Here is a 25,833-nt window from a genome sequence, read left to right on the forward strand (position 1 = left end):
GTCGAAATTCTCGTAAACGATCACGCCAACGATAAGCGTTACTCCAGGAGATCTCGTTCCCAGCATCTCCGAACAGTGTCTCGGCATCGCAGGGATAAGAGACATCGCTACTACTCACATAGGAGCTCTCAGAACCACCGGCCCCCTCGGCGTTCCCCCTCTTATTCCGTTATGGAATCTCATGTCTCTCTTCCACGTGTGTCGGTCCCCATATTGACCTCCACACACGTTTCAACCGCCAGGCCTAATTTGTCTACGAACACTAGTTCGTTTAACTCTCAGGCTCCTGGATCAAGTGTTCACCTTGATACTACGACTACATTTTCAGCTCCACGGGTATCTTCTTTAATAACTAGTCGTATACCCCCGTCTGCTACCGCTTCCGATAATAATACATTATGGATTCAACAATCTCCAGGACACCTTGTGCCTATCATTTCTGATTCTCTACCGGTTACAGCAAGTTTACATAATCAGTTTGCTGATTTTGTTTCTGATCAGCCATCCTCCCCAGATATTTCCATTCTAGTGCAGGATAATGATCCAATGACAATAGAAGCTGATGGAATACATTCCTCTGGTATTCCTACTTCTTCCTCCACCGACTACATACAGACCACAGATCTTGCAGGCGGTTCGACGGAAACGGGCGCAGAGTCCAACGTTGAGGCCGAATCCTATTTGGCCTCTATTAATCAGGTCTACGAAATAATGTTCCATACCCTAGGATGGATTGAGGTCTGATTTTTCTGCATTGAGAAGGAGTCCTTACGAGAGGAGTTCTTTCCAAGAGAAATCTAGGTTCCGCAGAAGCAGTTGACGATCGAGCTGGTGTAAGAGCCAATCGTCGAAATACTGAGGAAGAAGAGTCCCGTGAACCCGGAGGTGTGCACCGACTGCAGCCATGAGTTTGGTAAAAACTCGTGTTGCGGTTACTCATCCAAACGGCATAGCCCGAAACTGGTAGACCTGGCCTCGAAAGGCGAAGCGCAGGTACTCCCGATAGTTGGGATGGATCTGAACCTGGAAGTATACATCTTCCAGGTCCAAGGACACCCCCAGTGCATGGGTTTGATGGAGTTCCGTATGAAGGCAGTAGTCTCCATCTTGAAAGTCGGTTTGACTAGAAACTTTTGCCCTCGCCCTTCCATGTCGGCTACAAATTCTGCGATCTCCGTCACAGAACAGTTGGCCCGTAAACATGATCCCAACAGGATTAGCAAGGCGACGTCTCACCGCGACCTCCCCCCCTTCCTATTGGCTCGACAATAATGTCGGTTTTCCAGTCCCTGGAACCCTCTAATAAGCCTTCTCCATCGCCATGGAAAGTCCCTAAGGACCTGACTGAGCCTACACGTGAAGGCGGTAAAAGCTACAAACCCCCACTACCCGATCCTACTACCGGTTTGGACCTTTCCAAACTACCGGGTCCGGATCCGGACATTAGCAAGCTTTTGCTTACTATGCCAGTTGCTTCTAGCCCTATTTCAGTTCCTTACTCCATGTTGGAGAATTGGGAACTGAGAGAACGCCGTTCTATCGGTCTTGCTAACCAGATAGACCTCATGGCGGCCCCAAGCTTAGAGATGGCTTGTGAACTGTCGGACTCAGTTCAAGAGGAACTTCGTGACTGATTAATTCATCTTTCACGGACGATACAGGTTTTGTCACATAGTGCTACGTCTTCAATGTCCGAGATGCTAAGGATCCGGAGAGACCCCATCCTCTCTTCCCTGCCTAAACAATTTCTGTTGGAACCAGGCGTGAACTCGCTCAGAACGGCTTCTCTCACAGCAGATTCCCTTTTTGGAGGCAGTACACAAGCGGCTATCACGGCTGACCGTGAAGACCAGATCCATGCTTTTTTAGTGCGTAACAACTCTGACCAGCTTTTAAGCGTCCACCGGCAGCTAAGAATGCTAAGAAGAACAACCTTTTCTCTAAAAGGCTTCCTTCTACTCCACGTCCGGCCCCTAACAGGCCTTCTTCCTATAACAGACCTTCTTCCTTTCGGATATTGTCTGGTAAAGAGTATTGGAATAAGGGCAAAAACAAGCCGGATCAAAAGACTTCCAAACCTTCGACCGGAAAGGGCAGACCTCCCCAAGGTCAGTCCTAGGGTATTCCCCTTTCTACCGCCACTACCTCCCATGCCGGAGGTACCAGTGGGGGCCATACTTTTTCACTTTGCAAATCGATGGCTCCAAATAACTTTGGACGCATGGGTTCATTCCCTTGTTACAAAAGGCCTCACTTTTCAATTCGAAAAGAGGCCTCCACTTTCTCGCGTCCCCATAGATCTTGTATCTCCACATCCTCAAATTCAAGACTCCATTCTCGGTCTCTTGAAAAAACAAGCGGTAGAAAGGGTTCACGATCCTTATTCTCCAGGTTTTTACAGTCGCCTTTTTCTGGTTTTAAAGAAAAACGGCTCCTGAAGACCGGTCATAGACTTAAAAGTGTTCAACACGTTTCTAGTCAAACCAACTTTCAAGATGGAGACTACTGCCTTCATACGGAACTCCACCAAACCCATGCACTGGGGGTGTCCTTGGACCTGGAAGATGTATACTTCCATGTTCAGATCCATCCCAACTATCGGGAGTACCTGCGCTTCGCCTTTCGAGGCCAGGTCTACCAGTTTTGGGCTATGCCGTTTGGATTAGTGACCGCAACACGAGTTTTAACCAAACTTATGGCTGCAGTCGGTGCACAACTCCGGGTTCACGGGACTCTTCTTCCTCAGTATTTCGACGATTGGCTCTTACACCAGCTCGATCGTCAAGTTCTTCTGCGGAACCTAGATTTCTCTTGGAAAGAACTCCTCTCGTTAGGACTCCTTCTCAATGCAGAAAAATCAGACCTCATTCCATCTCAGGATTTCACCTTCGTGGGAATGAATTTTTTGACCCACATCAATCGGGTCTGGTCTCGAGTCAACGTATCTCAGACCTCCTGGTGAAGGTCAAATGGGTTCTGTCCCAATCTCATATAACAGCTCAAGAATTCCTCTCTCTCAATGGTATCCTGAGTTCAGTAGCAGACTTTGTGCAGTTGGGACGTCTCTTCCTACGTCCTCTTCAGCTCTACCTTTCAGCTTGTTGAAAATGGTCTCTGGACAATCTGCTAACACAGATTCCAATCCTCCCAACCTTAGTCCCCCATTTTTCGTGGTAGCTAGACGAGGAGACTCTCATGGCAGGAGTACCGCTTCTTCCCCCACAACCTTCATTACATCTCATAACGGATGCGAGCAGGGAAGGTTGGGGCGCTCACTTGGAACCACTCAGCCTGATAATCTCAAGATTGTGGTCTTCTCAGGAGTATCACCTACATATCAACAATCTAGAAATGCGAGCAGTCTTTCTAGCTTTATCTCATTTCCAATTACATCTTTGGGACTCCTGTGTGATGGTGTCATCAGACAACACATCAGTCGTGGCTTACATCCAGGCACAGAGGGGGGGGACACACTCGCACTCCCTGTATCTGGAAACTAAGAACTTACTCATTCTTTGCAAGAGCCTCAACATCTACCTTCTGGCCAAACACATACCAGGTCATCTCAATGCCCTGGCAGACAGTTTGTCTCGCAAACATCAGTTACTTCCGTCAGAGTGGACACTTCATCAGGAAGTGGCCAACCAGATTTTTCTCACGTTCGGTTATCCTATGGTCGATCTATTTGCAACCAGAGACAACCACAGACTTCCCCTGTACGTGAGTCCAGTCTACGATCCAGCAGCGTGAGCGGTAGACGCGCTTTCGTTCGACTGGGACCAACTGGACGCTTACGCCTATCTCCCAACCATTCTCATTCTCCTAATCTTGGCGAAGATCAGGGTGAGCTCTTGCCTGGTAGCCCCTTGGTGGCCAAGGAGATCCTGGTTCAACGACCGTCTCAGTCTCCTGTGCGACTATCCCAGGAAACTTCCTCACAGGTCAGATCTCCTATCTCAGACAGGCAGACTTCATGCGGATCCAAACATGTTCCACTTACACGTCTGGCCGTTATCAGGCAATCCCTGCAGAAGAAACGCTTTTCGGTCAGGGCTTCCACACTTGTTGCCTCTGCAAGGAGAAAATCCACCAGAACAGTCAATGATGCTCGCTGGAAGCTCTTCTCTGACTGATATTCGAGGGAAAATTGATCCCCTCAATCCCTCTGCTAGACGCATAGCGGATTTTCTCATATATCTTTTTGATGATAAGAAACTTTCTCTTAGCTCCATCAAAGGATACAGATCTATGATTTCACATGCATTGGCTTTTCGTAAGTCATCACAAGTCTGTGCTGACCCAGCCATTTCGGAACTGATCCGAGCCATGGAACTCAAACGTCCTGTTTCTCGTTCCCTTACCCCTAAATGGGATTTGGCTTGCGTTCTTTGTTCGCTTACTAAGGCTCCTTATGAACCTCTTTAGCAAGCTTCTTTACTGTTCCTAACATGGAAGACCGTTTTCCTTCTTACTATGGCTTCAGCCAAACGGAGAAGTGAAATTCATGCTCTTTCTATCGAAGGTGGCCATCTTCGTTTTGATTCCTCCGATGGCTCAGTCACTTTGTTGTGTCAGCCAGGTTTCCTTGCTAAAATCAACTCCCCTCTATGGTTTCTAAACCCTTCAAGATCCCAAGTCTTTCAAGAAATTGTAGACATGAAGATGAAGATAGACTCCTAAGCCCAGTCAGGGTTTTGAAGTTCTATCTCAACAGAGTTAAGTCCATTGGAAGTTCTTGCAAGAGACTCTTCATTCCTTTAAAGGGGGGGGGCGATGTGTCTGCGGCTTCTATTTCTCGTTGGGTAGCCTCGACTATAAAAAGGCTTACTCTTCTCTTTCATCTAGGGATTCATCCCTATTTAAGATCAGACCGCATGAATTACGAGTTCTGTCGGCTTCTTGGGCGTATATTAATCACAACCCACTCTCTGAGTGCTCCAAGCTGCTTTCTGGAGGAATCCGACCACCTTTTCCTCTTTTTATCTTCGTTCTCTGGAGTGCCAACAAGAAAATTTGTATATGTTGGGACCTGTTGTGGTTGCACAAACGGTAGTGTTTTCTATTGCATAGTTTACTTACTCATATCCGTGATATATAAGTGGAAATACCGTACTAACAAAGATTACCTGAGGACATGATACTGCGATCTTTGGCTGATAACCCTGTACACGGGTTCTGCTGTGATGGGGAGATATACGCGAACCTTCCCACCGCAGCTGCAAATTCAGCTAAGGATAGCAGGTAACGTATTTATGCTATTAAAACAAATTTTCTTAAAATAAAATGTATTTTAATTATTAAATCCTTACCTGCTATCGGTAAGTCCCACCTTCCATCCCGCTCTTCGACCTTCTATTTTAGATATATTAAAAGAAGATTGATTTTATGGTGGACATCGTGTCCTGTTCCGGTTTAGACTAAGGTTGCATTGCACTATGTTCTTGCCTGATCTGGATTTGGTGTATGGGACAGGGTGGCCGGCTCCCGATCCAGAATTTTCCGGATGAATAAACCCACCTTTGGAAAAGGTAGCTAAGGATAGCAGGTAAGTATATAATAATTAAAATGAATTTTATTTTAAGAAAATTTGTTTTGAAAATAACAACTTACTAAACTCCACATTTTGATCATGTCTCTGTTCCTGAGTTTTTGTATTCTTCCCGCATGGAAATCCTACGTAGATAAACGTAATCGCAACTGCACGAGGCGAATAAGTGAAATCAAGGTGCAAAAATACGAGATCACGATGCGAGAACGCGAAATCACGATGCAAGATCGCGATAGTTATATCGCGATCTCGTATTGTAACCTCGTATCTTCGTATCGTGATATTGTTTTCTCGCATTTGCTTTTTTCAAAGGTCATATATGCGAGAACACGACTTTAAAATCGCGATCTCGCACACCCGGTGAATGATCTCTAAGTATCTTACATTTTGAAAAAATACTAACGCAGACATCAGGGTTCGAACCCGTGCAACCACTTTTTTCTTGGGCGTTGTAAGTCCTTATTTTCTTATTGTTTAAATTTTTTCTTACAAGAAAGGATCATTTTTTCAGTGTTTATAGTGTGTTATATTTTATTATACTCTAACATTATCTACTACAGTATTGTAGGTCCCAGCTGGTGTCAATGGATTTATGAACACGGCCAACTTTAGCGGTATCCTATATAGCAAAATAAAAGAATCCATTCTAGACTCCACGCCAAAAATAATGTCTCAAGCGGTAGCAAGCGTTTCATCGATGTAGATCATAAAGTGACGTCAAGCAATCGAATGCTTGGTTTCATTGCAGTAAATCTCGAAAATTTGTAAATGCCGAAATTTTATAGGCGCATAATCAGAACAGTCAAACAATAATTTTCACTCGTTTATTCAAACCTTATCTTTTGAAACCGTGAAAATATATAAATGTTTTTAAATTTTACGATATAGTGAATCAATTAACGTAAAGTGGAAACGATCGAACATCCTTAAGGTTACATTACACTAAATCATTGTGTATCCCTCCGTGGTCCATTCGAAAGTAGTGCCTATTTCTAAAGAGTTCCTTTTCTCTTCCTGAATATAAGCCATTTAACAATGTGAGACATGTCTTTTGTGGTTATTTGTAATATCCTGTATGTGTCTGGAGTACTTTGATGCCTTGGATTGGAAGCTAACTTAAAAGATGAACTTTTGAGGGTGTGTTTTCTATTGTGTGGGGCTTTTGTCGAAATTAGGATTCCGAAACACGTTTTTCTACGGTGGGTTCATTCGACAGCGATTTACTTTCTTAGAAGTTGCGAGACGGTATGTTTTTGATTGCAATTATTGGAAGATGACAGATCTATCTTTAAAATGATACCAGGTTCGGAAAAATTGATACGTCGGAAAGGCAAGAAAAATGCTGTGAAAGTTGTCAGTTTTATAATGGGACCCTATGGGAATCGGAATTAGTGTAATATAACCTTAAGCCCTGTGCATAGATACGACACTGTGTTTACTGCAGATCATGATTATTAACGCGCAGGTAAAACGTCGATAACCTTCCCCCCACAACTAGTTTCGATTTGAAAATACATTTTGTTTAACGTTTGTTTGTACGGATACGTTGGTTTATATAGGTTATATTGGTATATATGAATATTTTTTGTACAATTAATTCAAGTTCGCGTTGTCTTTGCAGGGAAACAGATTGTTTATATCAAATAGAAACATGGCAACGGGTGGATACGATGCGAGTCAGGAACATGCCAGTGACATTGTAGATGACGATTTAAAGGAAAAATTGTGCGCGACTTGTATTAAGAAATTTACCCATACAGAAACAAGTGCTATCACAGAAATCAGAATACACCTTCTCTGTGATAAATGCAGAGATTTTGTATTACGACATCAATTCAATAGTCATGAAATTATACTTGTAAAAAAACATGACTCAACAGAAACTGGTTTGGACATGAAAGGTCTCGATACATGCATGCAGCACATGAAGAAAGTAAAGTTTTACTGTGAGGATCATGATCTATTGTGTTGCAGTGGATGTGTAACCACCCATCGTAAGTGCGATAAGTTCACTGAGCTGAGTGCTTTATCAGAAGAAAAAGAAGCATGTAGACAAAAGCATATTGCTTTGTTGAGAATACATGAAGAAAGTATCTCTATGAAAAAGGAAATGGGGCAGTTAGAGGTTGAATTAAATGAAAGAGTTGAAAATCTTTCATCAGAAATTGATGAAATTAAAAGTAAACTGATGGACCTGCTGGATAGTGATAAATATTTATTTCTACAAAAGTCCGAAAGTATCCGTGCGGAAAAGAAATTGCTTATTGAACAAAGGAAAGATGAACTGGACATTATTGAGACAGATATTTCTCAAGGACTTAAATTGTTGTCTCGTACATTGAAGAAAGGAACACCCTCGCAACAATTTATCGTCGGTAGAGCTGTTTCAGAAACACGAAGGAAAGCTCAGTGTGTTATTGAACGTCAAAAACAACTTCCGATGTCAATAACAATGCATCTCTGTTTCTCAAACGAGCTGACAAAACTTTTACACACGAAAGAAAACAATGTTAGACTCCATACTGACGAGACATGCAATTTACAAGGTAAATAGTTTACTGCGGTTTCTATTCACAGTTTAACAGTTGGTGTTTTCGTGTCTGTTCCAAACACTCCAGTAGCATAAAGTATTACTATAAAAAGTGTCTGCATGATTGACGTGATAATAAGCATATTTACTAAACACACTTTTACATTTATTATGTTAACATATAGAATAATATTCATAGTATTGAGAGTTATATTTTATATATGTTTATATAAATGTCAATCACGTTCAACCTCATTATTTTCATATCAGCCAATGATAATCCTTGTTTTTTATAAGGTGTTATAATTCTTTCGGTGCATAAAAGTGACATGCACGCCAATTCGATAACGGCCTTGTTTTAACAGCTCACATAATTTACACTTGACCTTCGATTTCTTCCGTTCACAAATTATAATCATGTAACACATTAATCGCAGCAAATGACTAATACTACAGAGTAAACCTACAATAAACAATAGCACTGAGTAAATAAGAAATGTATCTGATTAAATGAACGTTTATTCGTTTCCTTTCATTTCGCTTGCAATCGATTTATTCACTTTAAGATTTAAACGCTTATACAATAATTGGGTTATCTCGTAGTTGAAATACTATGGTATGCAACGATATCTCAAGTCAATGATTAAGCATCCATCCAACGTTTTCGGAGGATCGAGACGGTATGTCATAATACTTAATTGCAGTAAGAGTGTGCACTGGGATTCTCTTTAAAGCAATGCTTCTTTACATTAATGTAATGAAAAATTCAATATAACACTTTTGGTTATGAACTATGTTGAAACGGCTAAACAAAGGGCCAGTCTTTTCATGAATGTTATATACACGTAAGAGCTTAATGCTTTAGCAAGACCTGTGGATATCTTAAAGGGCTTTCAATAAACCATTTATAAACTAATTTTTTATAAATAATTTCATTTAATAGCATTTTAATCAACTGGCCATTATGTAACGTATATGTTTATTAAACCTGCTAAGAAGTCTAATTGGTAAAAATGTCTAATAGGTGCAAAAAATCTAGATTTGTTTTAGAATTTGAATGCATTAAACGTTTACGGATTTACCTTAAGAATTAAACGACTAATATATATGTTTAATTTTGTAACATCTTTAGCAAAGAACAGTTATATAAACGCATTTTCTCCTCCTTATAAACACAAAAGGACGAAACGCTTTCATGGTGCAAGAAAAGACCATTGACACTCGGACCCCAAAACAATGCAAATACTTTCTTTAAAAATTTGTGTATGTTATACAACTAGACATATCCTATTGAGCACCTTTCAATTACAATTCTAAAACTTCATACGAAACTATATTGGCAACCTGTCCCTCAACATGAGAATGTGCTAAATCTAAATATGTTTACAGCCTTGTGTGTAATGTTTAAAGGTGATATGCGATTCAAAAAGTTATTAATTTGATACAATACTTTTTTTATCAAAGGGCACATTAAAAAAATCTTTTTTGTTTGTATGTAATAGTTTATGCTATTTAGTTTTTGAAAAACGGAGTTCACACGGGTGGACAGAATGTAAACATACCGTTTAGAACTTAAGTGTTGCAAATATATCAAGTTATTGATATACATTTGCAAAAATCTTTAACGAATAAAAGAGAGCTTTTCTTGCAGTTTGCGCCGATATCTTAAGAATTTAGAATAACTCATTGAAAACGTCTTAAATCGTTGCCGAAAGTTCACATCGCGTGCAGCATAAGCGTGCACATGAATGCTGTACACATCGAATTTTCGGTCTAGAACACGGGCTTATTAAATAAAGTAATTCTGATATATTTTTCATACTACCATAAGCAGCATAAAAACTGTCTTTTATGCACTAGTTGACATTCTTAATTTTTCAACCGTTATTTGAAAGAAAATCACCACTTACCAGTGTGTTTACATCCATTAACATTGAATTGTGAAGCCCACAAAGTAACGTGATGCTGTTTGTTAAAGAAGATGACATAAAATTTCAACCATATTTTTGGATTAAAATTTAAAAACTTTTTGAAGACAAGACATAATGTTTTGTAGTTTGCTTGTTTATGGATTTGATATATAAGTTTTCAGTTTTAAAGACGTACATTGAAGAATGTGTTGTCAAAAGAATTGATTTTATAACTTTGGGTAGGAAATTAAACTTTTGTTTAGTTTTATAGAAATATGTGTAAGAAAGTTATGTAAATCGGCTTTTTACGACCAATATTACAGCTTGCACTGCATGAATATGATCAGAAAATTATACTTCATGAAGATTTATAAAAAAAGGTTGATTACTAAAATGCGAGATATATTATATATTTTGGTTGATTTCATCGTGCCTCATGAAGTTACAATTCAGTTGCGCTTATAACATACGACCATTACTTTAAGTTAAAGTTATTAAATAGGAATTAAATTGAAGCGCATTCTGCTTTATTCTCGTGTAGTGCAGTATTAATTAAATTTTAACTGTTTTATGTATAAATCAGGACCGAAGTTGTGAAATGGGCGCCCGGGTTTTTAACCCCTGCTGCTATGATTCGTATTTATCGTTTTAGTATTATTTATTAATTGTTTTTTTGTCATGTGTTTTTGCATGTGTCTACATGAATAGCAATCGGTCACTTGGCCATATAAAGGCACTTTGAGTGAAGATAAGAATGATCTCCTGCCGATGTGACCGGAATTTTACTTTGTTAATATTTGGTTAATATCTCTAAAATTTTCAAATACATTTTCGATTAAACGTCAGCCTTTACAAAAAGATGCCAGTAATAAAGCATTGGATCTGTATGTCAAAGCTGTGTGATATGTTAATAAAATGCTGTACTCCTGATACTATTTATACTTAGTTTGTCATAGTTACATGCCAGTAGTTTCATGTATTGTATATTCATGCAAGGTTTTGAGATTTGTCTCTTCCCTAAAGAGGTTCAGGGCTTTTTTTCCTTCTTAGCAGAATAGCCGTGGACGGCCATTTCACAATTTCGACATGGACATTGTACAAATCTATGAAGGCTACAATACTTGACAAAAATGGCCATTTTGACTCTGAAACAATCGGACTTTTTGGGCTTAAAACTGTCCAAAAAAACCTGTAAAAAATGGTCATTTTACAATTCAAAATTACAATTTGATTTAATATGTAACATACGCGAGACAAGATATTGACATGGGATAGGCTTTTCTATGGTTGAATACGGAGTTACCCAGTCAGAATATTGTTGATCTAAATGTAAGTTGTTATTTGTTGAAAAAAGTATCAAGACAATGAAAATATGATTTTAATGGATTCTAAAAACATTTTAATATGATGCAAGCATTAAACATGCATTTACTATACTTATTCTTAACCAGCTGAATATCAAAATTTTCAAGTTCGTGACTCTTATTTTTTTTTACAATTTTAAGAAGTTCGCGATTCATTTTTCATAATTTTGAAAAGTTAGCGACTCATTTTTTCAAAAAGTCAGGGGGCCAGGGCCACTTCACAAAATCAAGAAAAACAAACACGCAGTTGTATAGTTACGAGTGTACTGGCAATATTTCATTTGTTATGTTTTTTATGTGCAAATGTAATTTTTTGTAGAACTAATAGTTTAAGCTTCAAATTATTCTTTGAAATATACACGGCATCTTTTTTTTGTATTGTTAAAGCGTTTTGAGGCAAAATGCAACTAATTTAGCTAGTATTGTTATAAGAAAGTATAAATAATTGCATAATATATTAATTAGTTTATAAGACGATCTGATATCCCTGAGCTAAAAACTGTTCTCATACAAATTATAGCATATGTAATAACACACGCGTTCATAAAGCGTGCGGAGTAATTGAAGTTTTGTTCAAGCAATGTAGTGGAAGGAAATATTAATGATAATATCTGAAATAACTGTGGGTTTATACGTGTACAAATATGGGTATCTTCCACATTCGCCAAGTACAGCAATATTACATCTATGTAAAGGTGCTGACATAAATCTCTTGCAAGCATGTACATAAACACGTTCGACAACATCAAATGAGTTTAGTCCCCAAAGCTCTTTACCAAAAAGAATAAAATTTACAAGATACAAGAAGATTCAAGATACAAGAATCTTTATTTTACGTCGGATATGAACAACAATAATTGTAGCTCATGAGCTATTTCCCGACAAACAAATGTATATAGTATAACAAGTGTCAATGAGCTAAAAGAAAGATCAAGCATATTATATAAGCATAAAAAGTACAAAGACATAGTTAAAGCACATAAAACACAAATTAAGTACAAGTGTACATTAAGAGAATAATATTTTGCATGTTAAAAACACATACATATAAGACAAATGTTAAGATACCTAAAGCTACATTAAAGTTATCTGGCATGGTTCAGTATTAAAACATATATTATAAACATTTAAACACTTAAAACAAGCCTAGCAGACCTGTAAAAAATTTAAGATATTAAAGCAAGTATAGCACATAAATACATGTTTAAACATATATACATACACCTATACATATACATACACACACACACACACGCATACACACACATACAATTACACATATATATATATATATACATATAAATGAATAAATATATATATAAATATATACATGTACATTAACACACACATATATATATATGATTTAAAACATAATAAGGAACATAAGACAAATAACCAAAAGCAAGCAAAAATAATAAAAATGAAAAAAGAATGAATCATACATTATATACCGGTATATGAAACGATTGCTAAATCATGAGCATAATAGATAACACTAATTAGATGGAGGCTTACACATGCATATATGTACTGCTTACTGAGTTTATCAATAGTAGAGGCCAGTTACACATGGCACATCCGCATCTGGGGCCCGTCCAGGTACGGTCAGTCTTGTGAATTCTTTATATTCATCGGCGGTCCTTATATGATTTGGCAGACTATTCCACACCCGGACAGACTCAAACCTAAACGAGTTCTTACCCTGTGTAACTGTCCTCACTGAAGGTACTACACGTGTGTTTTCATACCTAAGATTATATGATGATGACTTGGATTTGACAAGATCCTTGATATATACAGGCGAGATACAATTGATCATTTTTTTATGTCTCTGTTGCAATTGTCCTTAATCTGCTGAGATGAACGGTAGACAACTTTGCCTTATCTAGCAGGACTGGATATAGAGAGTCATAGTCATTATAGACTATTCGCAAGGCTCTATACTGAACCTTTGAGTTTTTCAGTATTCGCCTTGCTACAAAAGTGCCACACGATTGGACAATAGTTGAAGTTGGATCGGATGAAGGACTTGAAGATAACCATTCTTGTGTTGAAGTTTAGGAGTTAACTTAACCATTGTAGGACGTTTAATTGCCTAGATGCTTTTTGACAGATGTTTGTGACCTGGCTATCAAAATTTAATTGGGAGTCAAGTAAAATACCTAAGAGCTTAACCTCGTCTTCACATTGGATAACTGTACTGTTAAGTTGGACAGATTTGACCTCTTTATTTGTTTTATTTCCTAACATATGGCTTGGAATTTATCGTGATTCGCCTGCATTTGGTTATTATCAAACCACTTGATTAGGTCCGCGCTTTCAGATTCAATGGTATCTTTAAATACTTTGAGATTGCTGTGACAGAAAGATAAAGTGTTGTCATCAGCATAGTTGTAGAGGGTTGACTTTTTGACAAAAAAGAAAATGTCATTGATGAAGATGTTGAATATCAGAGGACCTAGGATTGACCCTTGGGGCACACCCTTAGTTATTTCTAGCAAGCTACTGTGAAATTTATTTATTTTAACCATTTGGGATCTATTGGATATGTAACTTTGCACTAGCTTGCATGCATTATCTGAGAGACCATAAGCTTTTAGTTTTTCGATAATCAAATCATGGGGAAGACAGTCGAATGCCTTGGGCAAGTCCATCAGAATGGCACCGACATATTTGTTTTCATCAAGGGATCTTCGATTAGGCGGAGAAGGGTAGTATGACAACCAAACGTTGGTCTAAAAGCGGCAAGAAAGGGGTGAAATAATTGACTGAAGTGCAGATTCAGTTGGTTGCAGATTTGGCGTTCGTATGACTTAGACATCGTTGGAAGTATACTAACTGGCCTGTAATTTGACTCAATGAAGGGGTCATTTTAAAAATGGGAGTAACCTGTGCTTGTTTAAGTTGGGTTGGGAACTGACCTTTCTTTATGATAGTGTTAGCTAGAGCAGCTATGGAAGGGGCAAGACAAGGGGACCCAGCTTTAATGATCTTTGGCGGTATATTATCCACTCATGTCGCCTTCTTACTATCCAGTTGTTTAATACCGTTAGTTATGTTCTCAGAAGTTACAGGGATAAAATCAAATTGGAGTTTTGGTGTATTCTCATGTATTGCTTTAATACTTGGATGATCTTGATTAACCTGGGTTGCAGTATTTATTCCAATATTTTTGGCTACATTGACATAAAAAGTATTCATTTTGTCAACACCAATGGACTGATCAGAGATAAGCTTTTCAGACTCTGACTCCTTTAGGATGATCTGACTGTTGGTTTTAGTTACGGATTTTTGTGATAGGAACGGTTTGATTGTCGGCCAGAAGTCTTTCGACTTCGGGCCCCCGTCGCACCGTTCTTTAAAGTAAACTGTGATACTATCCCGTTTTTCTTTGGTTTTGGTATTTCGGAGTGTAGTGTACTGTTTCCAATTATCCTGGGTTGGGTTTCATTAACCAGGTTTTCCGAAAGAAAAAACTGGTTATTAGATTGGCGAATGCGGGCGGGCTGGCTGGCTGGCTGGCGGGCTGGCGGGCGGGCGGAACAAGCTTGTCCGGGCCATAACTATGTCGTTCATTGTCAGATTTTAAAATCATTTGGCACATTTGTTCACCATCATTGGACGGTGTGTCGCGCGAAATAATTACGTCGATATCTCCAAGGTCAAGGTCACACTTAATTTTGTTTGTTCATTTCAAAAGCTCAGTTTGAGTTTTCTCCCTTTATCAGATTTTTTTTCACAATGAAAACCTGGTTTTGTGACAATTTTGTCCCTTGTTATAATTATTTTTGGCCTGTCGGGTTTTAAAGATAATGTTTCGATAAGTAGAGTTCATATAGGGTGGTAGTGACTTCTTGGGATTTTTTCTTTAATAGGGACATGCTCATCAATTACTTGCTTCAGAAGGGTTTCGTGCGCCCAATAAATATCGTCAATGTCATAAAAAATGTGAGCAATATGAAAGGAAGTTTTGACTAAATCATTGTTTAAATCTTCTTCATTAAAATTCTTATAACTTCGGTATTTGACTTTGGCCTTAATAATTGGGTCGCACTGTTCTCTAAGGGAAGTGGCAATGAAATTATGACAATCACTCAAGCCACAATTGAAATTAATTGTCTTGAGCACAAGGGATTTGCAATTTGTCAGAATAACATCAATAAAGGAGGGAGTGCAATTTTTCATGAAGCAAGTTGGGTCTTTAACAAGGTTATGGAGGCTAAAGGTATCACAGACACTCAGATTTGCATAACCTTGGCATCAATAAGCTTGAAATAACAGTTATATTTCATTGGCATATATTCGTACAAAGAATATATCAGCGATACAATAAAACGTTTTGCTTTAACAGCCATATTTTCGGACATTTTATACATTGACAAAGTTGATGAGAAATATACGCCTACATAATTGAACCTGTTAACACATTCCATTCTAACTTTTCATCGGCATACTACCAATTTTCCTATGAAGATAACCTTTACCCGCTTTTTTCAAAAACGACATTTTAGTTTTTTTGAGCATTACATTCTAGTTTATATTCAATGCATCATTCATGTTAATAATTTAATTGTTGTTGTGATCGAGAAATAGTATCAGATGCTAGGGCAACATCGTCAGCGAATAGCATCATAAATATTTCGGGATCATATGGCGTTAGCTTTATACCCCTTATGCGCTTGCTTTAAGATATTCATATAAATCATTTATAAATCGACAAAACAATGTTGGGCTTAAATTACAAGCTTGCCGTCAACCCATAGGTCAGTGCATTATGTCACATTAAGTATGATGTGATTTCACTTAAGTTTTCACTTCTGTGTATATACCTTTTATGGCGTTAAACAATTTTCCATTGATCTTATTTGTAAGAATTCGAGAGGTTAAAAAAAACATAAATCGGTTATTCTTTTGAAGTAACCGGTTATTGACAGGTTAACCGAAAAACTTTAAGTAGTGAAAATGTTAAGTATAAGTTAAACTTATCGTAGCGCTCGTACATGTACTCTTTGGAAACGAAAGTAATTGAAGATTGCTTGCGTTGATAACATCAGTTTCTTAATAAAAATGTATTATAACATTTATTTCAATAATTTTGCAAATGAAGCTTTGTTTTTTCTTTACTGCACCAAGTTCGTTTCACAATAACAAATTTTTCCTTTAATATGCTTATGATTAAAGATAATACTTAAGATTCCACGAAGATTCGCTTACGATTCACTCCACATTCTTACTTCAGGTGGCTGCAGTCCTCTGTCCTTCGAAGAGCTTCCGTAAGTGGTGAAATCCAATAATACGAAATGAAAGTTAACGATTCTCTTCATTTTCTCAGTTCCAAAATTGTATCTTTTTTTAAAGATGTTTGTGTAATCTGATTGTAAAAAAGATATATAATGCCACTGCAGGGCAATAACGAAATCCCTGTTGTTGTTTTTTTTTTAATTCAAGAATGCAGCTTAGTCATGCATACAAAGTATGTGATGACAATATTTTTTTTTTGATAATTTTATGAATCTATTTATTGTTAGAATGAACGCAATGCTGCCCATGAATTGCAATTCACGGCAATCATGCATGCGTTATAAACATAATTTAAGTATTAACAAGATCGATAGCTAGGCTTCATTTTGATAAACAACGATCAAGCTAGTAAACGATATATATATATATATATATATATATATATATATATATATATATATATATATATATATATATATATATATATATATATATATATATATATATATATATATATATATAATATATATATATTTTTATTTCCTCTCATATATAAAAAATCAATTAATAACTTTCAAATAATATAAAATAAATATGAGGTTGTTTAGTTTAAAAAATATTAATTACGGTTATGTTCTGTAAGAACAAGTATCTAGTTATTTATCAAACTTTTTTCATTTAGACTTATTGTCGCTGAAGTATCATCGGAAAAGATTTCACATACAGTGACAATTCACCAACAGGAGATCGTCACTACGACAGACCCAGTAGGATTGGTAAGCTAGCAAAAGTTTTCGAAATACAATGTTAGTTTTCATGTCAGATATTTGCCTCATTTAATATATCGAAATCAAAGTCGCATAGTTTTGCGTATGACCATAACCTTTCGGTTAAAATTGTTATTTGGCCAGAGCAAACCACCACTGTTTGGTTATTTGGTAATGAAAAAATTGAACACAAAGAAGACAGATGTTTTTTGAATGGTCACTCAACACGTACACTTTGACTTAAAAACGATAACATTAGAATTCCAGTAGTATGTTACAAAATCGTGACCATAAAATTAAACGAGGTGCATGACAAATTTAATCGGACACTGTATACTATATAAAGTTCCGTGCAAAACAGTTATATACTACTATACATTTTCTATGTTCCATAGTATTTTTTATGGCCAATTGACATATTCTGCTTAATTGTCTGCCGCTTATTTATTTCTCAGATCCGTAATTTTCTTCATCAAAAGTGTTTGTGAATGTTTTTATTTCAGAAAAGGCCAAGTCGCCCAATAGTTTCTGACGTTACTTCAGACTCGCTGAAACTTTCGTGGAAAGCGCCAGAAGCTTTTCAGGAAGGTGACTATTTTCAAATTGGATACAAAGAGACCTCAGCAGGGTCGAAATGGAAATTTTTTACAGGCGAATTCATTGAGTTAACACAGATTCTAACGAATATAAAATCCGATACAAAGTTTGTCTTCCGGGTGAGAATTGTTTTCAATGACGGTGAAGGTCCCTACAGTGAAGAAAGTGAAGAAGTTAAAACGCTAAGATCTCCTGCAGCTGACTTCGTTGATTCCTTAGAGCGCATTGAAAATTCATCAACTACACCATATCGTTATGCATTACCACTGTGTGAAATAACAGCAGCGAGAAACATCACCGCGAAAACTCGGAAATTTGAAATTGGTGAGGCCATTTACCAATCGATATTGATATGTGCATGAAAAAATGTTTTAAAGTTGCATATAAGTGCAAACGGTTGAAACAAAGATGTTAGTAAATCTTTTGTAACTATGGTACTGAAGTTGTTTAATCATTTACTTATATAAATGCGTATCGTTAACAACTTGACTTGAACAGAATCACTAGAAATATATTTTCATTTAAAAGCATGAAATGGCTAGCATTTAAGGTTTTAGTGCTAAATAATTCTTTAAAGAATACAACAATGACGTATACGGTAGCAAAGATATGCACGCGTTTTTTTATTAATTCTCAAGCGTGTATTAAAATATTATTTTGGTTATTAGGTATTGTAAGTAGATTAATAATATTGCGATAACCGGCGATTTTCGCGTGTAATGAGTATGCATGTTTGATAGTTGTAGACTATAAATAAATGTGCCAAAAGCATTGCTAATGTGTCAAACATTTTCTATATTTTACTTTGCATACCCTTTTTATTTCTCAGGATCACCAAATGAGAATTCTGTTGGAGAGAAGACTCTTTTAATAATAGGAGAAACAGGAACTGGAAAGAGTACCCTGCTTGATGGAATTGCTAACTACATACATGGGGTTAAATGGGGCGATCCTTTCAGATTTAATATAATAAATTTAGAAGAGGAAGAAACGAAACGTACAAAAAATCAGGTATGAATAGCTGTTTGTACAATATAGATATATTGAAGTTTAAAATAAAAAAGTAATCTTAGTTGAATCGTAACATGAGCATTTATTTACTTATTGATTCATATTTGAGAACATTTTTGCATTGATGTCACGTGTTTTTTGTGTTTAAGGCTCTGTCGCAAACGGAATGGATAACATGCTACACTGTTTATCCAAAGGAAGGAAGTAGAATTACATATACTCTCAACATTATCGATACACCGGGATTCGGAGATACACGGGGACTCGAACGAGATCAAGAAATTGTTGAACAAATCCGCCAAATGTTTTCGCTACCCAAACCCAAGGGTGTTATGTTTATCGACGCAGTGTGCTTCTTAATCAAGGCACCGGATTCACGTCTTACACCAATTCAGAGCTACATATTTCAGTCCATAATGTCAATGTTTGGAAAGGACATAGAGAAAAACATATGTTCTCTTATAACATTTGCAGACGGTATGGATCCTCCAGTTTTGGCAGCTTTGCTGGAATCTGGTTTGCCCTTCGGACAACGGTTTACCTTCAACAACTCAGCTTTGTTTGCACGTAATACAGACCTTTCGCAAATGACTTTATCACCCATGTTTTGGGAATTGGCACTTTTAAGTTTCCGAAACTTCTTCAGGCATCTTGATACCCTATCAACAAAAAGCTTGCAACTGACAAGTGACGTACTTAATGAAAGAAAGAGAATAGAATCCACTGTCCGAACCATTGAAAAGAATCTTGAAATTGGACTTCTTAAGCTCAATACACTGAAAACCGAGAAAAAAATATTTGAAGACAGCAGCTCTGCCATTAAAGATAACGCAGATTTTACCTACGAAGTGGAGACAACACAACAAATAAAACAGGATCTGCCACTGGGCATGCACGTTTTAAACTGTACACATTGCCACTTTACGTGCCATGAAAATTTCGGCTATGCTAACGACGATGAAAAGATTAACTGTAGTGCAATGAATAAAGGTTATTGTATGATTTGTCCTGACAAATGTTTCTGGCAAAAGCATACAAATTCAAATTACAAATTCATTTACAAACAGGTCAAAGAAACCAAAACATATTCAGAAATGAAGAGGAAATACGAAGATGCTACTGGGAAGAAGCTAACACTGGAAAAAGTTTTAGAAAAATTAGGCGAAGAGTTAGACCAGATGGTAGATGTGATTGAAGATATGATGACGACTGTCAAAAATTGTAATGAACGTCTTAATGAAATTGCGCTGTGTCCCAACCCATTATCAATGGTTCAGCACATCGATTTGATGATTAAGAATGAAAAGATGCAGCGCAAAACTGGCTACATGGACAGAATTGAAACTCTTCAACGAATCCGAAAAAGGGCAGAGATTTCCAAGGACGTAGACATGTTTTACAAGGAAGCTAAGCTCCTTGGAGTGAAAGGAAAGAGACAAAAGGATAAACGCTCTTTATTCCAGCGCTTCAACGATGTTTACAAGTTTGATTTTTGAACATAAATTCGGACACGCTGGATACGAGCAGTATACAATAATAAACCTGTGAGAGATCTGTACATAAATCAACTCAAGATTTTATCTTTAATGCACTTTTATTATTGTGTTTAATTATGTTTTTTCATTATTGATGCAAAACATGTTTGTGATATTTTTCGCTTTATAAATGTTTGCGCTCTTTTCATAAATTGTGTTGACAAAATCAAACACAAACAAAACAATTTTTTTTATTTATTATAGAACAATGATACACCCGATTCGTGAAAAATGCAATTTGATAAAAAAAGAGTAATTTTTATTACTTTTTTATCAAAGCTCATTTCAACATTCATGATTAAGAAGTAAATGTTATCGATAATGCTTTTCTTGTTATTAATTTGCTTCACTAAGACTGATTTATACTTATACATAATTAAATGTTTGAAATATATTATTTGATTCCAAACCGTACAGACAAAAATCCAGTGTTGGCCGTTTACTTTAGACTTTCTTGAATACCACCAAGCTTATGTATTTGCTTCAATAACGCTTTAGTTATTTTTGCTAGTTTAGTTGTTTTATTTTGTTGAATTATTTTATACATAACACACAATGAGAACATTTCATAATATATAATGATACATGCATATCATAGAATTTATATTTTGTATTGATTTGTTATAAGTTGATATTGGTTTACCGTATTCACAACGTAGCTTTATAATTAATCTATATTTTGCATCTTCCGTATGTCTTCAACTTGCTTTCGAAGTGAATTCGTAAAATTCGTTCGTATCAGTGAATTTATGCGGACGATGAGAGCAGTGTATTTATTTTTATGTAACTTGACTTGAATCATTTTATTTTTTGCATTTCAAAAATAAACTATTTCTTATATTCGTATGTTATGTTAACTATGTGAATGATGTATTTTTATAATAAACAGATATATGATAATTATTTATTTTATCAACATTGATGTAAACTTGGGTAAAATTATAATAAGAAATCAGTCTTCTAGATAACGGTATTCTTGTGTAAGGTTGCATCGTTATACAATAAAATAATCGTACAAAAGAACGATACTTTCACTGCTAACAAATCATCTCATTCACTTCTTTCATGTGAATATTTTTTTTATTAATTTTCACCTACATATATTCGCACTTTTTAATATAAATAAATGGATGTTGTAAAAAAACGTGTTGTCACTTCAATATTTACATGACAGTTAAACCGACTTAATTGTTGTTGAAAATGGGAATATCATAAAGAATGAAATGAACGTGTGCTAACAAATTTCATAGCAAAGCGAAATGAAGTTAAAAGATTAACCAGGGGACAAACTTTCATAAATAGGGGGGGGGGGCGCTGACCATAGGTAAGGTGATCTCTTTCTTTAACTTTTTAGATTGAAATGACCTACATGTACTTGTGATGTATCCAATAGGGTACTTAATTCATTCATCCATTCCGTTTATATGCTATGAGGTATTTTCTTGATAAAAATAGTTGATGTATATATTATGTAAAAGAGTATATTACTTATGGGATCATCATTATCTAATACAAACACGTAATGCGCGGTCTTATGTACGATATTATTGGTCTAAAAATAGAAGGGGTCGCATATGTTAATGGGTTTAGCATACAAGTGGCAGGCAGGGATAACTACCCCTGCCGTTCAGTTAAAGCTATATCCCTAGTACTAAGTGTCTTAAGCCGGTTATTCTTAAAGACAGCCTTTGTTAGTTTATGCTCTTTGAACGATCGAAATTGAGGTTGCCATATAGTTATTAAGTAGAGAATATTAAAAAACGAGACGCCCTTAAAATTAACACGGAAATAAATAATATAAACAAGTAACATACCATAACACTGTATACATTAAGGACATATACTTGTATCGCATCACTACAATTATTAGTATAAAAAAGTTTTGGATTGGCAATAATATCAAATATTCAATTGCGCAGACACAATCCGGAGTTAAAAATTAGACAACAGTCAATTATTATAATTTTTCTGTCCGTTTTCAATTTCCTTAAAATACGATTAATTCAAACACACAATACACGGTAATATGGAAATGGACATGCCCAAACGCCAGGGGGCGGGGTATTTTTCCTTATATGGCTATAGTAAAACCTTGTTAACACTAGAGGCCACAAATATTTTCCGATCTGCATGAAACTTGCTCAGAAGATTTGTCCCAATGATACCTTGAATGAGTTGAAAAATGGTAATCTTTGCTTAAAAAACATGGCTGCAAAGGGACGGGGCATTTTGCCTTATATGGCTATATACTGCTATAATAAAATCTTGTTAACACTCTAGTGGCCACATGTATTGTCCAATCTTCATGAAACTTTGTCAGAATATTCATCCCAATAATATCTTGGACGAGTTCGAAAATGATGCCAGTTGGTTGAAAAACATGGCCGCCAGGGGGCGGGGTATTTTTCCTGATATGGCTATAGTAAAATCTTGTTAACACTCTAGAGGCCACATTTATTGTCCAATCTTCATTAAACTTGAGCAGAAGATTTATCCCAATAATATCTTGGACGAGTTCGAAAATGATGCCAGTTGGTTGAAAAACATGGCCACCACGGGGGCGGGGCATTTTTTCTTAAATGGATATAGTAAAATCTTGTTAACACGCTAGAGGTTACATTTATTTTCCGATCATCATGAAACTTGGTCAGAAGATTTGTCCCAATGATATCTTGGATGAGTTCGAAAATGGTTTTGTTGCTATAAAAACATGGCCACCAGGGGCGGGGCATTTTTCCTTATGTGGCTAATATGGCTATAGTAAAACCTTGTTAACATTCTAGAGGCCACATTTATTGTCCAATCTTCATGAAATTTGGTCAGAAGATTGGTCTCAATGATATCTTGGATGAGTTCGAAAATAATTATGTTTGCTTGAAAACATGGCTTCCAAGGGGCGGGGCAGTTTTCCTTATATGGCTATTGTAAAACATTGTAAACACTCTAAAGGCCACATTTATTTTCCGATCTTCATGAAACTTGGTCAGAAGATTTGTCCCAATAATATCTTGTTATCTCAGGTGAGCGACGTTGGGCCTTTCAGGCCCTCTTGTTTTATTAGCTCACCTTAGCACAACGTGCTCATGGTGAGCTTTTGTGATCGCCTTTTGCCCGTCGTGCGTCGTTCGTCGTGCGCCGTCAACATTTGCCTTGTTCACTCTCTAGAGGCCACATTTATTGTCCAATCTTCATGAAATTTGGTCAGAAGATAAGTCTCAATGATATCTTGGATTAATTCGAAAATGGTAACGTTTGCTTGAAAAACATGGCTGCCAAGGGGCGGGGCATTTTTCCTTATATGGCTCTATATGGCTATAGTAAAATCTTGTTAGCATTCTAGAGACCACATTTATTGTCCAATCTTTATCAAACTTGTTCAGAAGATTCATCCTAATAATATCTTGGACGAATTCGAAAATGATGCCGGTTGGTTTAAAAACATGGCCGCCAGGGGGCGGGGCATTTTTCCTTATATGGCTAAAGTAAAACCTTGTTAACACTCTAGAGGCCACATTTATTTACCGATCTTCACGAAACTTTCTCAGAAGATTTGTCCCAATAATTTCTTGGATGAGTTTAAAAATGGTAACCTTTGCTTGAAAAACTTTGCTACCAAGGGGCGGTGCATTTTTCCTTATATGGCTATATATATGGCTTTAGTAAAATCTTGTTAACACTCTAGAGGCCACATTTATTTACCGATCTTCATGAAACTTTCTCAGAAGATTTGTCCCAATAATTTCTTGGATGAGTTCAAAAATGGTAACCTTTGCTTGAAAAACTTGGCTACCAAGGGGCGGGGCATTTTTCCTTATATGGCTATATATATGGCTTTAGTAAAATCTTGTTAACACTCTAGAGGCCACATTTATTGTCCGATCTTCATGAAACTTGGTCAGAAGTTTCATCCCAATGATATCTTAGACGAGTTTGAAAATGATGCAAGTTGGTTGAAAAACATGGCTCCCAGAGGGCGGGGCATTTTCCCTAATACGGCTATAGTTAAACTTTGTTAACACTCTAGAGGCCACATTTATTTTGCGATCTTCATGAAACTTGCTCAGAAGATTTGTACCAATGATATCTTGGACAAGTTTGAAAATGGTAACATTTCCTTGAAAAACATAGGTGCCAAGGGTCGGGGCATTTTTCCTTATATGGCTATATATATATGGCTATAGTATAATCTTGTTACCACTCTAGAGGCCACATTTTTGTCCAATCTTCATGAAACTTGGTCAGAAGATTCATCCCAATCATATCTTGGATGAGTTCAAAAATGATGCCCTTTGGTTGAAAAACATGGCCGCCAGGGGCGGGGCATTTTTCCTAATATGGCTATATATGGCTTTTGTAAAACCTTGTAAACACTCTTGGGGCTAAATGTATTGTCCAATCTTCATGAAATATGGTCAGAAGATTTGTCTTATTGATATCTTGGATGAGTTCGAAAATAGTAACGTTTGCTTGAAAAACATGGCTGCCAAGTGGCGGGGCATTTTTCCTTATATGGCTATAGTAAAATCTTGTTAACACTCTAGAGACCACATTAATATTCCGATCTTCATGAAACTCGGTCAGAAGATTCATCCCAATAATATCTTGGACGAGTTCAAAAATGATGCCGGTTGGTTGAAAAAGATGGCCACCACAGGGGCGGGGCATTTTTCCTTATATGGCTTTAGTAAAACCTTGTTAACACTCTAGAGGCCACATTTATTTTCCGATCATCATGAAAGTTGGTCAGAAGATTTGTCCAAATGATATATTGGATAAGTTCGAAAATGGTTGGGTATTTTTGCTTATATGGCTTGATATGTCTATAGTAAAGCCTTGTGAACACTCTAGAGGCCACATTTATTTTCCAATCTTCATGAAATTTGGTCAGAAGATTGGTCTCAATGATATCTTGGATGAGTTCGAAAATAATTATGTTTGCTTGAAAAACATGGCTTCCAAGGGGCGGGGCTTTTCCTTATATGGCTATAGTAAAATCTTGTTAACACTCTAGAGGCCACATTTACTGTCCGATCTTCATGAAACTTGGTCAGAAGGTTCATCCCGATAATATCTTGGACGAGTTCGAAAATGATGCCGGTTTGTTGAAAAACATGGCTGCCAGGGGGCGAGGCATTTTTCCTTATATGGCTATAGTTAAACAATGTTAACACTCTAGAGGCCACATTTATTTTCCGATCTTCATGGAACCTGGTCAGAAGATTTGTCCCAATAATATCTTGTTATCTCAGGTGAGCAACTGGTGGCCTTTCTTGTTATATTTTAGTATGATCTAATTAAGAAACAAAGATCGAACAATCAACCTGGTATAC

At 36.7% G+C, this 25,833-nt stretch overlaps 2 protein-coding genes across 2 annotated transcripts; both read left to right on the forward strand.

Annotated features, from left to right (window-relative positions):
* The first annotated feature begins 7,035 nt into the window (after positions 1–7,035).
* On the forward strand, positions 7,036–16,629 carry LOC127835639 (uncharacterized). The gene is made up of 2 exons (XM_052362075.1): positions 7,036–8,094; positions 16,592–16,629. Exons 1-2 carry the CDS (start codon positions 7,200–7,202, stop codon positions 16,627–16,629), a joined length of 933 nt encoding a protein of 310 aa, XP_052218035.1. The 5' UTR covers positions 7,036–7,199.
* A 652-nt stretch (positions 16,630–17,281) lies between these two features.
* Positions 17,282–21,331, forward strand: LOC127833469 (uncharacterized). Its single transcript, XM_052358738.1, has 4 exons — positions 17,282–17,369; positions 17,864–18,281; positions 18,787–18,968; positions 19,118–21,331. The coding sequence occupies exon 4, from the start codon at positions 19,271–19,273 to the stop codon at positions 20,462–20,464; it is 1,194 nt and encodes a 397-aa protein (XP_052214698.1). The 5' UTR covers positions 17,282–17,369; positions 17,864–18,281; positions 18,787–18,968; positions 19,118–19,270; the 3' UTR covers positions 20,465–21,331.
* The last annotated feature ends 4,502 nt before the right edge of the window (positions 21,332–25,833 follow it).

This window comes from Dreissena polymorpha, chromosome 6, assembly GCF_020536995.1.
Source record: "Dreissena polymorpha isolate Duluth1 chromosome 6, UMN_Dpol_1.0, whole genome shotgun sequence".
NCBI lineage: Eukaryota > Metazoa > Mollusca > Bivalvia > Myida > Dreissenidae > Dreissena > Dreissena polymorpha.

Coding starts and splice junctions, on each gene's coding strand:
- LOC127833469 (XM_052358738.1), top strand. CDS start 19,271: ATGTTTTCGCTACCCAAACCCAAGGGTGTTATGTTTATCGACGCAGTG.
- LOC127835639 (XM_052362075.1), top strand. CDS start 7,200: ATGGCAACGGGTGGATACGATGCGAGTCAGGAACATGCCAGTGACATT. Junction 8,095..16,591: donor CGAGACATGCAATTTACAAG/GTAAATAGTTTA, acceptor TTCTTACTTCAG/GTGGCTGCAGTCCTCTGTCC.